General features: G+C 38.3%; 1 protein-coding gene and 1 long non-coding RNA gene across 3 annotated transcripts; one reads left to right on the top strand and one right to left on the bottom strand.

Annotated features, from left to right (window-relative positions):
* Window positions 1–23: 23 nt before the first annotated feature.
* LOC111796748 lies at window positions 24–5742 on the top strand. 2 transcript variants are annotated; one of them, XR_002815414.1, is made up of 3 exons: window positions 24–229; window positions 4851–4927; window positions 5445–5742. It is a non-coding gene; the product is annotated as an uncharacterized LOC111796748 (long non-coding RNA). The 2 variants fall into 2 exon arrangements; XR_002815412.1 differs by having other exon boundaries at window positions 5248–5479.
* A 337-nt stretch (window positions 5743–6079) lies between these two features.
* On the bottom strand, window positions 6080–8406 carry LOC111797566 (serine/threonine-protein kinase-like protein CCR4). The gene has a single exon (XM_023680612.1). The coding sequence runs from the start codon at window positions 8362–8364 to the stop codon at window positions 6085–6087; it is 2280 nt and encodes a 759-aa protein (XP_023536380.1). The 5' UTR covers window positions 8365–8406; the 3' UTR covers window positions 6080–6084.
* Between the last annotated feature and the right edge of the window lie 8779 nt (window positions 8407–17185).

Below are 17185 nucleotides of genomic sequence, written 5' to 3'. Positions count from 1 at the left end.
ACTTTAAAATATTCATTAAATCATTCACTTCCAAATTCTCCGATCGACGACTCCATCGTTAATCGAATCGCTGCCGGAGACGCCGTTCAAAGGCCTGTGTCCGCCATTAAAGAGCTTGTCGAAAACAGCCTCGACGCCCAATCCACCTCCGTCAATGTCGTTGTCCAAGACGGCGGCCTCAAACTGGCCATGGCATCCGTGTCTGTTTCTTTCTTAGGTCGAATTTAAGGTAACTGAATTTCGATATAAGCTACATTCACAATCGTCTGAATATTGTGTGGATTTAAGTTTCTTCTATTAAATTTCTAGGAATGATAGCCGTGTTATCAGATGAGGGTTTTAAGATTCTAATGAACCTTGTGAAATTCATTCCAAGACACTTTTGTATAAATACTGCGTAATTTCAAGTTTCTGTGATTGGCAGATTTAGTTTTGTTGGATGTCTTGTTAGGAACCACGAATCTCGATAATGGTATGATATTGGCCCCTTTGAGCATAAGCTCTCGTGGCTTTACTTTTGGTTTCTCCAAAAGGCCTCATACCAACTGAGATGCATAAATCCATCAACAATCCTCCTCTCGAACAACGTACACCATAGAGCCTCCCCTAAGGCCTATGGAGTCCTCGAACAACGTACACCATAGAGCCTCCCTCGAGGTCTATGAAGCCCTCGAACAACCTCCTCTTATAATCGAAGCTCAACTCCTTCTTTGGAGCCCTCGAACAAAGTACACCATTTGTTCGACACTTGAGTCACTTTTGACTACACCTTCGATGCTCACAACTTCTTTGTTCTACACTTGTGGATTCTATTGACATGACTGAGTTAAAGACATGACTTTGATACCATGTTAGGAACCACGAACCTCCACAATGGTATGATGTTGTCCACTTTGAGCATAAGCTCTCGTGGCTTTGCTTTTGGTTTTCTCAAAAGACCTCATACCAATGGAGATGTATTCCTTACTTATAATTCGTTTACTCACATCCTCCTAAGTCGTTTTGTCATTCATCATATAAACATCAGCTTTTCTTGCAGAAAGGTTATTTAAAGAATTAGTCAACCTTGCATGTTTTTATTACTTTGGTATTGCTTTCGTGGTCAGATGTCTTGGTGGTTTACAATGGGCTATCTGAGTTGAGCTATGCTGGTTACTATATTTATTAGCATGAGCTATGCCATTCATCATATAATCAATTTGTGAGTTCTTATATAGTGTGGATGTTTTGTTGTACTTTCTTAAGGAAGGGTTGTTCTAGTTTTTTTGGGTTTTCCGTTTTGGGCTTCCCCTCAAGGTTTTTAAAACGCGTCTGCTAAGGAGAGGTTTCCACATCCTTATAAAGAATGCTTCGTTTCCCTCTCCAACCAATTTGGGATCTCACAATCTACCCCCTTTGGGGCCCCGCGTCCTCGCTCACACTCATTTCTCTCTCTAATCGATGTAGGATCTAACAATCCACCCTCCTTTGGGGCCTAGCGGAAGACCCAACGTTCTCGCTGACACTCGTTCCTCTCTTCAATCAATGTGGGACCCCCTAATTCACCCCCTTTCAAGGCCTATCATCCTTGCCGCCACACTGCCTCATGTCCACCCCCCTTCGGGGTTCAGCTTCCTCACTAACACATCGCCCTTGTTGGACTCTGATACCATTTGTAATAGTTCAAGCCCACCGCTAGCAGATATTGTCCTCTTCGGGCTTCCCCTCAGGGTTATTAAAACGTGCCTACAAGGAAGAGGTTTCCACACCCTTATAAAGAATGTTTCGTTCCAACCAAAAATATATGTAAGTTTTTTTGTTAGGCTATGGAGCCTGTTGCTTAGTTATAGCTTAGTCAACAGAGTAATAAATTGTCATAAATAGTAAATAACTAGGGATGGTAAAAAGCTATATCTAGTCTTATATCTGGTAAAGCTATATATAGTAAGCTAAACCATATATTCTCTATCCTGTTCTTTGTGTTCATCCAGATCGAGTGTGTGCGTTGTTGTGCGATCCTAACAACTTTCTTGTAGTCGGGTACTTCGGTTCGGGTACTTCGGTTTGCTTGATATAAGGTACCCATTGTTTCTGCACTCCAAACAGAAGAAAAGATGAAATGTTAAGTGTGGACTATATATATATATGTGCACTCCAAGCATGATAGATTTATGTCATACATTAGTTGAGCAAAGTGAATATGAGTCCATTTTCGGGAATTCAAAAGCCAATCAAGCAACGATTCTTATTCAATACATCTTTGAGGACTACATTATCTGCCTTAGTCTTTATACCGTATACTTTATTATTCTTATAATTTGTAGATTGATTGGGATGATGAGAAAATTTGTTTCTAGTCGATTTCAGCTGCCATTGGGAATTTCTAAGTTATGTGTCACAATCACCCTTTTCTTGGCAGTGGATTTGGTGATTGTGCGGCACCCACTCTCAGTATTGAGTGAGTCAAGCCAACTTAGGATTGCGTTGCCTATGGCTGGGCAACGTATGCTCAAGTCTCTAGCTCTGATTTGAGAAGAAGGTTTTAGAAAACGGGGTAGAGAGATTTTGAAAGAGAGTTCGAAAACAAGGTTGAGAGAGATTGAAAACGATGTTATATGGCATACAAGCAAAAGGCAACACAATGGCTTAAGTAGCATATAACTTTTCGGGTAGGGAGAATTTGACAACTAATCGCATCCCCCTATAGTACATTTTGAGGTGATTTAGGTCTAGCAGGCCTAGATGTGATTTCACTGAGCGGTCATACAAAATCAGGGAGGAGTTGACAACTAGTCACACCCCTTATAATATATTCTGAGGCATTTCATATCTATCTAGCGTAGACATGATTCTGCCAAAACGTCAAACACTTTTAGAACACCGGATTCCTAATCTTCCTCATCCTGCCTATTCGAGTTTAAAACGTATTTCTTTCTTAAATGTGCAATGTTTTTGGCTATTAAAGCGAACCTTTTACTACACATTTTTCAACTTAATGTGGTTTGAAAATGCAATTCTACTTTAGAACACGTGAACCCCTCTCCCCCGCAAGCTTATGATGTCTAGTAGCAGGGCGTTGGGGCTTGTTTTTTAAGTGAAAAATTCAGTAGTCTCAACGCCTGCTGATCCAAAGTGTTGTAATTTCGCATATCCTATGCTATATCCTTCTACATACAAAATAGCCTTGGATGATGATTTAGGGTGCATTTATAGGTGGTTATGAGGTGGCCACGCACAATGAAATTGACTATGGAGTACCTTTGGAGGTAGAAACTATGAGATCCCACATCGGTTGGAGAGGGGAACGAAACATTTTTTATAAGGGTGTGGAAACTTCTCCCTAGTAGACGCGTTTTAAAAACCTTGAGGGAAAGCCTGGAAGGGAAAGCCCAAAGAGTACAGTATCTGCTAGTGGTGGGCTTGGCTATTACAAATGGTTTCAGAGCCCGACATCGGGCGGTGTGCCAGCAAGGACGCTGGGCCATGAAGGGGTTGGACACCGGGCGGTGTGCCAACAAAGACACTGGGCCCCGAAAGCGGGTGGATTGTGAGATCTCACATTGATTGGAGAGGAACGAGTGCCAGTGAGGATGCTAGGCCCCGAAGGGGGGTGGACTGTGAGATCCCACATTGGTTGGAGAGGGAAACGAAGCATTCTTCATAAGGGTGTGGAAACCTCTACCTAGTAGACACGTTTTAAAAACCTTGAGGGGAAGCTCAGAAGGGAAAACCCAAAGAGGACAATATCTACTAGCTGGGCTAGGACAGTTACAAATGGTATCAGAGCCAGACACTGAGTAGTGTGCCAGTAAGGACGCTGGCCCCGAAGGTGGGCGGATTGTGAGATCTTACATCGATTGGAGAGAGGAATGAATACTAGCGAGGACATCGGGCCCCAAGGGGGGTGGATTGTGAAATCCCACATTCATTGGAGAGGGGAACAAAGCATTCTTTATAAGGGTGTGGAAACCTCTACTTAGTAGACATGTTTTAAAAACCTTGAGGGGAAGCTCAGAAGGGAAAACCCAAAGAGGACAAAATCTACTAGCTGGGCTAGGGCTGTTACAAATGGTATCAGAGTCAGACACCGGGCAGTGTGCCAGCGAGGACGCTGGGCCCCAAAAGCTGGTGGATTGTGGAACGAAGCATTCTTTATAAAGGTGTGGAAACCTCTCACTAGTAGATGCGTTTTAAAAACCTTGAGGGAAGCCCAGAAGAGAAAGCCCAAATAGGACAATATCTGTTAGCGGTGGGCTTGGGCCGTTACAATAGGGGCTCAACATGAATGGTCAATACAGCACGTACTCATTCCATTAATGAAACTGATCTTCGAGCCTCTTCTTTCTCGGACCGAAAATGAAACTTTCATTCGGGTAAGTGGTCTTCTCTTTTAACTACCCCCAAAGAGAAGTCAAAGCTACTATTTAGAAGTCTAGGGATCCCATATAGATTGAGTTGAAAAACGTTTGATGCCTGTGTCACAATGATCATGAAATCCACACACTGGGCAGTTTTCCCATGGTTCAAAAAATCTTATTGTTCTTCAAAGAAATCTTCAACGGAAGTTCCAGAATTAGGACTTTTAATTTCATTGAATTTGTTGACAAACGGTGTTTTTAATGCTTGAAATTTGAAAATAGTCACAGTGGCGGCATTATGAAAACCCAAGTCAATTATACATCCAATAATGCCTGTAGAGATTGAATAGATATTAGGATTAATTGACCATCCTTTTGAGACTTTTTGTCATAACTACCTGCCAAGTGCTTCATTTGTTGACCATAACCTACATTTAATGTGTGTGCTTTTGCTTGTTTGGAAAACTTGATGGTCTATATGTATTTATTAAATGTGTTGCATTGACTTTACAGGTTGCATCGTTCCAGAAACTTTACGAGATCTTTTAGAGATACTGAGGTTTGTAACAACCCAAGTTTACCACTAGCAGGTACTGTTCTCTTTGAAACGTGTCTGCTAGGGAGAGGTTTCTACACTCTTGTAAATAATGATTTATTCTCCTCCCCAATCGATGTTTAGAGCTCAGCGTCCTCGTTGACACTCGTTCCCTTCTCCAATCGATGTGGGACCTCCCATCCACCCCCATTCGGGACCCAGCGTCCTTGCTGGCACACCGCCTCGTTGGCACATTGCCCGTGTCTGGCTTTGATACAAATTTGTAATGACCCAAGTTCGCTGCTAGTAGATATTGTCCTTTTTGGGCTTTTTCTTTCGAGCTTCCTCTCAAGGTTTTTAAAATGTGTTTGCTAGGGAGAGGTTTCCACATCCTTATAAAGAATCATTCGTTCTCCTCCCGAATCGGTGTGGGATCTCATATATTGAGGGAGCTTCATCTATACGAGGCTGCTTCTAAAGATATGACCTATCTCATTTTGTAGCTATGACTCGTCTTTTTCGTCTGTAATCTATATTCTTACCATTTTGTCTGAATATTAAGCCTTTTGTAGCTATGACTCGTCTTTTTCGTGGTTTTCGCCTTTGATGTTCTTTGGCAAACATGGGTTCATATAAAGACTTAGAAAGTTAGTTGCCTCGCTAGCTAACCTTCTCTTGCCTGGCTAGCTTTGCTACTGATAGAACAGTGTTGCTATAGTTTGTGGCAAACTTGCTTCGGAGAAAAAGAAATTAGTAGCTTATATGTTATGGGAAGGTTAATTTTTGAAGATGTGATATAACTACTCAATATCCTTACGGTAAGTTAATAGCATTAGAGCATTTATGCAGTGGAATCCATTTTGAAGTTGATATAGGCTCGAAAAGCATGTTAATAACCTCCACCGGCCCTTCTACCCTAAATACTTAGCTAAAATGTCTAACATTTTTAGTACTAACCAACTCATTCGGGCGAGACAGAAGTTTGTGTTAACTTTCAAAGTCGTTTATCATTGTCGGACGGAACAGTCGGTTATCATTGTCAACTTTCAAAGTTTGTGACAACACATCCCATCATTCCCTGACGGTTCATAACGAATTCAAAAAAACATAAAATTTAGCGGACGAAACAGATCAAAAGCATCGAAGTTTATCATTATCGTCGAAGGGTTTGAAAGAATGTTGAATGAATTCAATTTAATTTGAACAAATGCTCTACATTGATGACTCAGTTGAAGATCTAGAGAGGGTTGTAGGCGCCAAACAAGCAGCCAAGGCCCTCTCCAAACAATTTACAATATCCGTCATAGAAGGCCTATGCCTTCCTTCCGTAATAACACAATCAGCCGCTAAATACCCCACATACTTCACTGCCTCTATCTCAAACGGCGTTGGCGCCGGCACTCTCAAATCCAACACCCTATGAATCTCATCTCTCACAATGTAGGGCACCACCACATCCACCACGTTCCTCGGCACCCCGTTCTCGTTCTTGTGAATCGCCTTACACCCCGACAACAGCTCTAACAATACAACCCCAAAGCTATACACGTCACTCTTCGTCGTAAGCTGTTGCAACCTATAGTACTCTGGATCCATATACCCCACTGTTCCAGCTGCACGTAACGACAAGTGCGATGCATCATCGTCTGGCCCCATCAGTGACAGTCCAAAGTCCGAGACCTTCGCCGTCCATCTATCGTCGAGGAGGATATTCGACGACTTGATATCGCGGTGGATGATCGGTGGGGAGAGGTAATCATGGAGATACTGTATTCCTCTAGCAGCATCAAGTGCAACAGCAATACGACGAGCCCAGGAAGCAGAAAGTGACGAGAATGGGAGCTTGTGGAGATGGTCGTGGAGTGTGCCGTTGCTCATGAATTCATACACTAATACTCTCTCGTGGGTGTCGTCGAAGAAGCCGAGAAGACGTACGAGATTCTTGTGGCTAATGCGAGACAATGATTCGAGCTCGTTAAGGAAAGCGTTGTCTTTGTCTTCTTGTCTCTTTGTCTCCCACATTGGAGAGAATTCAGCTCGTTTTATAGCTACTTCACGACCATCACTCAACACACCTCTATAAACCGATCCAAAGCTTCCATTCCCAATTTTGTGTTCTTCAGAGAAATTGTTCGTTGCTTCAAGAAGAGTTGAAAGTGGAAAGTCCTCCAATTGGCCCAATTGCCCACCATTTCCCAAGCTAATCAAATGGCTCAATCTCTTCTCCAACACCTTCTTCCGACCGGCCGCCGTATCACGGCGGCCGTCACCGCCGCCGCCACCGCCGCCGCTAGTTCCGACAGGATCCTCCATTGGGCCAGAATCATGAACACGACAGACTCTGTTTTTACAGTATTTGTACACAAAAAAGGAACAAATGAGTACTAATGACAAGCTCCCAACGCAGCCCACTACAAGTAGAGCCACCATTCTGCCACTCCACCGTTGGCCAGAGGAGTGATGGGAATGCTGCGGCGGTGCGGCGGGGGACGGCGGCGGAAGAAGAGGAGGTCTTTCTTCACAAGGCTTGCAAATCATGGTTGTTTGAGTACAGAATTGAGCTGTGTTAGCTAATGGGCCACATGGGCATTCCGATCTACAAGAACCAGGTGGAACAAAATCAAAAACAGAGAACAAATTCCGGTTGAAAATTTCATTTCCCCAGCAGAGTAAAGAGAAATTCCGTCTCAAAACACCACAAAACACGTTTTTCTTCGCCTCAATCGCAGTAAAAAACTCCCCTTTTAACCTCTCCGGCAAGGTAAAACTCTTTTCACCCCAACAAACCGCCGTCCCATTCAACCGGAGACCACAGCTCCGATTATCCCCCAAAGCCAACAATTTAAACTCCCCGGTCGGAATCTCTCCGGCTCCCACCCCCCAACATGCCAGTTCATTCCTCAAATCAATCCCACATACATGCCGGAACCCAGCAGCAACCGCCTTGTAGCCGCTGCCGCCGAAGGCGGCAGCGGCGGAATTCCCAGTTCCATCGCAACGAATCTCGCCGGCGACAGAGAGACCACAAACGAAATCACCACCGACAGCAATGGACAAGAAATCAAAAGTGAAATACCGAGTGAACCGCCGCCATTGCCAACATTGAAGACGATTAGTGGCGTTAACAACTCCACAAATGTGGGAATTTCCAGCTCGAAGCTCCTTCAAATTCGGGCCGTTATAAACCACTCTGGGTTCCATGTTTGTTCCATTTACAGAGTATCTCCAACAAACAAGGACGGATTTGGCGGCGGTCGGAAAATCTCTCAACCCACAAAAGAACCCATCTCCGGCGACGATCCCGGAGTAAGAATCATTGGGTTGGAAGGGAATTTGAATCCCAGAAGGAAAACTAGAACAATTCAAAGAAAATCGAGAATTCAAACTGCAAATCAACGTCTGGTTCCCAGTTTCAGAAATGGAAACAGAGGATAAAGAAGAAACGATGGTGAAGAAACAGGGGAAGAACAGGAAAATCCATAGAAAATCCATAGAAATCTCATGAGGATGAAGAACAGCAAAGGGAATTTGATGTTCAATGGAAGCTTTTGATCTTGATTTTGATTTTGATTTTGATTTTGAGAGTCAAAATGTTTATAGGTGATATGAAGAAGAAGGGGAACGCGGTGGGAGTGAAGACCAGTGACTTGGTCGCTTTGAAGATTCATTTCAAAAGGAAAATTATTATTATTATTATTATTATTATTATTATTTGTAATTAATAATAATAATAATAATTAATTAATTAATTAAAATTGAAGAACATGTTATGAGATTCACTACTCACAGTCAAAGGTTGTATGTGTGGCCTCAAATTGCTTTTTGAAGTCAAATTTGTATTTATTTATTATTATTATTATTATGTTTTAATTAAAAAATATATATATATTTATTTATTTTTCAAATGGTTGAATTTTATTATTATTAAACTCTAAAATTTTAATTTTTCTTTTTTTATGTCAAAAAAAAATATTTTAGTTATTTAATTTTTAATTTTAGATGGGTGTAAATTAATTTTTATCTAATTAAAAAATGAATTTTTTTATTTAAAATTATTTAAATAAAATTTAAAGTTTGAAAGTATTTGTGACCTTTTATGATTAAAAAAATATTATAATTTTTAATCATTTGAGTTTTTTTGTTTTCTTTTAATTTAATTTTCAAAGTAAAAAATTATTTTTTTTCTCATTTCTTTCTTCTTTTCTCTCTCCTCTCCTTTGGAAAAAATAAATAAAATAAATATAAATATCTTGTCAGCATATAAATTCTCGTAATTTTATTTTTGATTTTTTTAAATGGGTTCATATTAATAAAAATCGTGTCGTTTACTTATATACTCGTGATCTTTTGCTTAATTAGTGGCTGTAGTGTTCAACAAAAACTATGAAAATTTCTCGGGTTTGTTCACCATTTTAGTTTTTTTATGATAGACGACACTGTTGGATGATGAAAGTCCCACATCGACTAATTTAGGGAATGTTCATGGGTTTATAATCAAATAATACTTTCTCCATTGGTATGAGGTCTTTTGGGAAGCCCAAAGCGTTTTCTTCCCAAGTTCAATAATCTTCGTTAATTTTTCATGTCTCGTGTGTCGAGATTTTATTTCATACTTTTAATTTGTAATATACGTGTACATTTAAAAATTTTCTTTTTCCATCTATTTCGTGATTACAAACCCTTCGCACGTGTCTGTTTATTGCACGAGATTTTGGTATAATGGAGACAAATAATGTATGAATTAAAGTCTTAAACTTCTAGAAGCAAAACGGACCTTCTCTTAGAATTCTCTTTTAAAAATTACGGATTCGTTATTTCTTACACCTACGTCTATTTTCTCTTCATATTTTTCTCCCGATAATTTTTTAAAAAAATATTAAAAAAATGTTGTTTTTTTAGATAATTTTAGTTTTATTGTTATTTATTTATTTATTATGCATACTTATATTTTTTTTATTTAATTTTAATATTCTTCTTAATTTTATTATTTTTTCATTTCCTTACCACAAATAAATAATAAATAAAAGAGAATAATTTAAAGGAGTGTTAAATAATTTTAATTAAATGAATAAATAGACGTTTTTAATACAGTAGCTAAGGTACGAGATTATTATTATTATTATTATTATTTTGTTAAATTTAATTATCAATTAGATTTTTTAAAATTTTATTGGTAATTGATTATACATTAATTATTTTTTAATTAAAATAAAAAAAATGATAAATGGAAATACAAGGAAAAAAAAGGAAATTTCCAAATGGTTTATTTATTTATTTATTTATTATTATTTAAATATAGAAAGTCAACGTACCTAACATAATTTAAAGAAATTATATTTTAAAAAAAGAACCGTGTAAATGTTTTCCACGAAGGCGGGTGGTAAAAGGGAGACACGTGGATTTCTAAATCAATTTATTTTTGCGTGGCCCACACATTATCATTAAACGTGGCAGTGACGTGGCCCACTGCCACGTTTTTGTACCATTCATCATTTTAAGAGCTTTGTCACCCTAGTCCACAACTATTGGATCACGAGACTGCGGACCGACACTCGGTTTGACAGATGAAGAAGAAGCAATCTATGGTTAAGTTAGTCGGTTAGTCCTTCGAATGATTAGTCTAAGCAAAGCTCAATCCAGTTCACGTGTCCAAAGACTAATGACTACAAAATCTAGACCCAGATGTATGTTGTAACGACCCTAAGCAATCTATGGCTTTTGTCACGACGCCACTGTCATCCGTACATAGGTGTCTTAGCTTTACTTGAAATGTAAGAGTAGCACATGACTAATACTCAGTAAGTAACTCCACTATTGGGGTTGAGAAATGCAAACACATGCAACATGGTGAGACCTATTCTTTTAACATAACATAGCATAACATTAAGCATCTTTCCTGTCCGGGTAAGGTTGGATGTGTAGTATTTCTCTACACATGACCAACACGTGTAAGCATGGGGCGCGCCAAAAATGCTCGCATACCCTCTGGGCCTGGATCGTCGAGCTAGCACTCACTAACAGGTTGTATACCAAACACCACGAACGGAAAGGACTGCGTAACATCATGGTGAATATGATGTCGTAAATCATAATGTATGCATCGTACTAATCATAGTGAGGAAGTATTCCGATGCACGTGTCACACAAATATTCATGAGATCCCCATAACTTTAATCATGACATAATATATGAACATAAGACAAACTTCCATTTATGTATAATATAATAAATATGTGAATTATGCTTACATAATTCTATTACATTCCGTAATACATAGTATAACATACTATAACATATCAGGACATAACATCACATAACATGGCGTGTCATAGCATAGCATCACATAACTTAGCATAGCATAACATATCAATCAAGACATGTGCATGGGCCACGGGTTACACATCATCATACATAATACAATTCATCTAACCAAGCTGATAGTGGAGCCACTTACTTGGTTGGCCTGAGCCGAGGTCCCAAGTTATTTTTAAAACTGGCTTGACTTCGTCCCTTAAAGTTCATTTCAACCTTGGTGGACCCACGACATCATATTTGAAATATTATAATGAAATTAACTTACCTAATTCTTAAATAATTTCAATTTATAGCTTAAAATAATTTAAATTGAGCAATTGGGGATTAAACTAACCTTAACCGCCTACTATAAGGTCAAAATCAGCTTTGAGTGGGTCGAAAACGTAGGTAACAAGTCTAAAAACTCTATATCGAGTGGAAAAAGCCAAATTTGAGCGGCTAGAGCCATCAAGCTTAAGCCAAAGCCGAGTGCAAGAAAATAGCATAATTGAGTCGCGATTAAGGTGGGTGCACGCACATGCAAAGGACGAACTAGGTCGTTCAGGTTGCGTGCAAGTTTCTTGGTTGCAAGCGGGTTTTCGGGTCGTGTCAACCAGTGGACCGAACGCTTCAAGGTTGCGCTTATTGGGTTGAGGCACGGTTTGTAGGTCGTGACTGTAACAAGGGTTTGGGCTTGAATGAGTGGTCGATAACCCGCTCTAGATCCAACTCTAACTCTCGATGTAACGACCTTAGATTTCTACTTACCTAGAGTTGCTACCATCCTCATAACGTGATCATTTTGTGCGAAAATAAGCGTTTAAACTTCATCTTAAAACACTGCCATAAACTTACGTGTTCGTAAACATTTTAAAACGACACAATGAAAAACTAAATGAAATAAATAAACATTAAAATTAAAAAACACTATATTCTAACCTAAATCTAATAAAATAAATAGAACTACCCTATGCATGTGCCATGATCTCGAATTGCAATGTCGTCATCGCGTACAACAGTGCCTTGTCTTTACCTGAAATAGAAGTAGCACGTGACTTGAGTATTTTAAGAAATACTATGTAAGTGACCCCACTATTGAGGTTAGATGCAAGCCCATACAATCATGGGCGGGACCTATCATATCAATCTATATGTTCTTAGACGACCATCCTAAATGGGTTAATTGGATGTGTATTTACTGTTTTACACACGGTCCACACGTGCGCGTATATACCCACCAGTCGGTTCGCACACCACCTTGGCCCTTTTTATGGTTGGGCGAGCATTCTCTGGAGTTGTTGATGTCGAACACCCGTTAGGTATAGCGACCATCGCACCATTATGATAAATATAATGATCGTTTTCCTGCCACATAGTATACACGTCTGTACCATCATAAAAGAGGAGTATTCGCCAATGTATGAACACACAATGATGCATGACGTCCCAACATTTTTATTTATTATCATGTAAGACAATCCTTCTGTTTTTCCTTCATAACATATCATTTTCATCGTACCTTTCCAGACATAAATTGGAGTTGTTCATTATGTCGACACGTTTTGCCGTAGATCATTCATATCATGCATCGTGTCATATTATATCACATCATTAGCATCTTATGTAACATCATGTACTACCGTAACATTGAAATGGACGATGATATAGTGAATAACTTGTCTGATCAGATATTAGCATTATACTACATATGTATCTTTATTATTGCACCGTAGAACTAAATGAAGATTTGAATAAGGAGACCCGAGTCATGGATTACTTCTTCAGTCATGCATTGTATGAGCATGTCCATTTACGATATTTCATTATCATTTTTATTTTCTGTTTTCAACTATGTGAGCGTGCACAAACTTATAGTAATACCTAAAAAATACGTTAATGGGCTCACCTAATGCTCCATGTGCATGCACGTGAGTCACTTAGTGAGAACTATTATGTATCCAATCATACTCGGTAGTGAAAGTACATCCTCTGATCGGGGATGACTTCTAGCTGTTTTAACGGTTCTTACACCGACTTTAAAGCTTAGTTATTTTTGCTCGAGTTCATTTGACAAACATACCTGATATGCATGTAATAACGGTTCGGTCTTAAGCTAAATAGGGTCGTTACAATCGTCCATGATAGAAAAAAAATTAATTATTTAATTTTCGCCCTTCGTGTTTACTTTGGCAAAAAAATATATTTTTATTTGATAAGAACGAGAAAATATCATAAAATGATTAAAAATATTAATATATAAATAATAATTTTGCACCAAAAAAGAAGTTAGAAGATAAGATATAAAGATTTCTTTTTATAGAGTAACATATGAGAGGAAAATTGAGTCAATATAGTCAAGCATCTTCCAACTTATTTTAAAATTTATAAATTCCATCATAAATATTTTCTTTGGAAGTAAAGGGTCGGATGACTTTTCTTTTAGTTTTTTGTGAGATCCCACATCGATCGGGGAGGAGAACGAAGCACCCTTTATAAGAGTGTAGAAACCTCTCCCTAGCAAAGACGTTTTAAAATCCTTGAGGTGAAGCCCGAAAGGGAAATCTCAAAGAGGATAATATCAGATAGCGAACATACCAGAGCTAGATACCGGACGGGGTGATGTGTCAGCGAGGAGGCTTAGCCCCGAATAAGGGTGGACATGAGACGATGTGCTAGTGAGGAGGCTGAGTCCCGAATGGGGGTGGACATGAGGTGATGTGTTAGAGAGGACGCTGAGCCTCGAATGAGGGTGGACATGAGGCGATGTGCCAACCACATTGATGGGAGAAAGGAACGAGTGCCAGCCAAGACGCTGGGCCTCGAAGGGAGTGGATTGTGAGATCCCATGTTGGTTGGGGAGGAGAACGAAACACCTTTATACGGGGCTACAAACCTTTCCTTATTTGTATAATGACTTTCAATTCTTTTAAATCTTTCTTAGTCATCCTATTATCAAGATCGTTTTCATTCATATATGGTCTCAGTTCATTCATGTACCCCTTCTTTACTCGGGTGTCACATGCTCACCAGTTTCTGCATTGGTCCGTCCTCAAACTACGTCTTACTGGGAGAGGTACCGCTCTGATACCATTTATAGCGATCCATGCCTAGAATTTGGATTCAACACTTGATGACGTCAACATTCCCCTTCATCCTTTACGACATGATCGTGTCACCTACTTCCCGTCTCTAAGAGTGAAAACTATTCCCATAGACCAATATAAGTCTTTTCCGCATGTTTTTTCATCACTCACATGCATCCTAATAAAATTCTTAAGAGGTCATCCAACATAGAATTGCTAAGTAAAGCACGCTTAACCATGAAATTCATATATTTAGCCATCTTATCATCAACATCGTTCTCATTCAGATGTGGTCTCGGTTCATTCATGTATCCCTCTTTTACTCGGGTGTCACAGGTTGGTTCTTCCACCATGACTGCGATCAAGTTATCCTTACGGGGGATTGGCTTGGCGTACCCCCTAGCATTCAGTTTTAGTTGTCTTGGGCGAATGAGTCGATCGAGAATCTACAGGTGGGGGACGTTGGGATGTACCCTAAAATGTTCGGAATGGGGTTAAGGCTTCCCTTGTCGTCGTTTTCTCAGTTCTTCATGAGCCAGATCGAATTGGCTCCTATTCAACTTTCCTCAAATAACTAGGGGGCTATCGACTTTTGAATCGTCATCTAAGATCCGTACGAGAGTGGGGAGAAGTTGATGATCAACGAACTTTTTGCCATTCACATGGTCAATCATGTGCTAAAAGTGGCTTTGTAGTTTTATCTCTCGTGTTCTTTGTCTTGAGGGACTAGACGAAGGATATATCTCCTAGGTGTTGATTAAGTTTAGGGAGTCAAGTGAGCTCTCTTTTTTCGTCTCGACCTACTTTAACCTACCTTTTTTAGCTTCTCTCTCTCTCTCTCTCTCTTTTCAAGTTTTGCCAAGAGAGCACCCGTTCAGCTCAACTCAAAATCTCGTATGTTTCAGTAAATTCAAGAATTTTTGTTGATGGTACAATTTAGTATACACGAATCAAAATTTGAATCACACTAGGCTCGGTACACAAATTCATCTCTCGTGCCTTAGGTGAGCTCCTGCCTTTCATTCTCTCATGTCTCGTCAGCGGTCACTTGCAACATTGCAACTAAGCTTCAAACTGAGTAGAAGAAATGAGAGGAAAATGAATGAATCAAGGACAAAGATGTTTGAGATGACCATGACATGACGAAGTTTGAAGCAAGCTCGAGAAGAATCGTGGCGTTGAAGGTAAAGAAGACCCCAAGAGAAAGCACACTTCCAAGTTCAAATAGGATGTCGAGGGCACTTCCAAGTTAATTTTGCACGTCTCCACGCCTCTACCTTTATAAATTGAATATTTTTAAATCTAAGAATTAAATAGAAAACTCAAATTTCATAAATAAAGTCAATTCGATCGTAATTTATATTAAATTTATTTATTTAAGAAACTAAATACATCATCCTTATGTCATCATCTTCAAATAATGACATTTCCAATATACATATATATATATATATATATATACATATACATACACACATATATATATACATATACATACACACACATATATATATATATATATATATATATATATATATATATATATATTTTGTTAGATTCTATATCGGTGGGAGAATTGAACGAAGTATTTTTTATAAGGGTACGAAAACCTCAGGTGTGCATTGTGAGATCTCACATCAATTGGGGGAGAGAACGAAACGTTTTTTTTTACAAGGGTGTAGAAACATGTCCTCAACAGATACGTTCTAAAAATATTGAGAGGAAATTGGAAAATAAAAACCCAAATAAGACAATTTCTTATATATATATATATAGATATAGATATATATATACACATGTATATACATATATACACATGTATATAATACATATATATACATGTATATAATACATATATACACATGTATATAATACATATATACACATGTATATATGTATACTGTATATATATATAATGTATATATATATATATACAAATGTATACATATATATATATATGTATAAATATATATATATATATAGAGAATATATGTATATGTGTATATATATATATAGAGAATATATGTATATGTGTATATATATATAAATATACATAAGAAATGGTCTTATTTACATGTATATATATACATATATATATATAGATGTAATGTTGTTAGATCCCACATCGATTGGAGAATTGAACGAAATATTTTTTTTATAAAGGTGTGAAAACTTCGGGAGTGAATTTTGAGGTCCCACATCGATTAGGGAGGAGAATAAAATGTTTTTTTTATAAGGGTGTAGAAACATGTCCTCAACATACGCGTTTTAAAAATCTTGAGGGGAAGTCGGTAAGGAAAAACCCGAATAAGACCATTTCTAATATATATATATATGTAATGTTGTCAGATCCCACATCAGCTCGAGAATTGAACGAAATATCTTTACAAAGGTATGAAAACCTCGGGAGTAGGTTGTAAGATCCCACATCGATTCAGGAGGAGAACCAAACGTTTTTTATAAGGACGTGGAAACATCTCCTTAGCATACATGTTCTAAAAATCTCGAGGGGAAGTCCGAAAGGAAACACCCAAATAAGACAATTTCTAATATATATGTAATGTTGTCAGATCCCACATCAGTTGGAGAATTGAACGAAATATCTTTATAAGGGTATGAAAACTTCCGGGGTGGATTTTAAGATCCCACATCGATTGGGAACGAGAACCAAACGTCTTTTACAAGGACGTAGAAACATCTCCTTAGCATACACGTTCTAAAAACCTTAACTGAAAGTCCGAAAGTAAAAACCTAAATAAGACCATTTCTATCGGCAATGATAATTATTATTATTTATATTAAACCCATCGAAAAGTAACCGTGTAAAAAAAAAACGAGGTCCAAACGCTTTCACATTTGATTCATTATTTTATGAAAGTGACCATTTAATTTTTAAAAAAAATTTAAAAATACATTTAAATTTTTTTTAGGTATTC

This window comes from Cucurbita pepo, chromosome LG06 (assembly GCF_002806865.2).
Source record: "Cucurbita pepo subsp. pepo cultivar mu-cu-16 chromosome LG06, ASM280686v2, whole genome shotgun sequence".
Classification (NCBI taxonomy): domain Eukaryota; kingdom Viridiplantae; phylum Streptophyta; class Magnoliopsida; order Cucurbitales; family Cucurbitaceae; genus Cucurbita; species Cucurbita pepo.
Note: the sequence above shows the minus strand (reverse complement) of the source record. Positions and strands in the feature narration are given on the sequence as shown.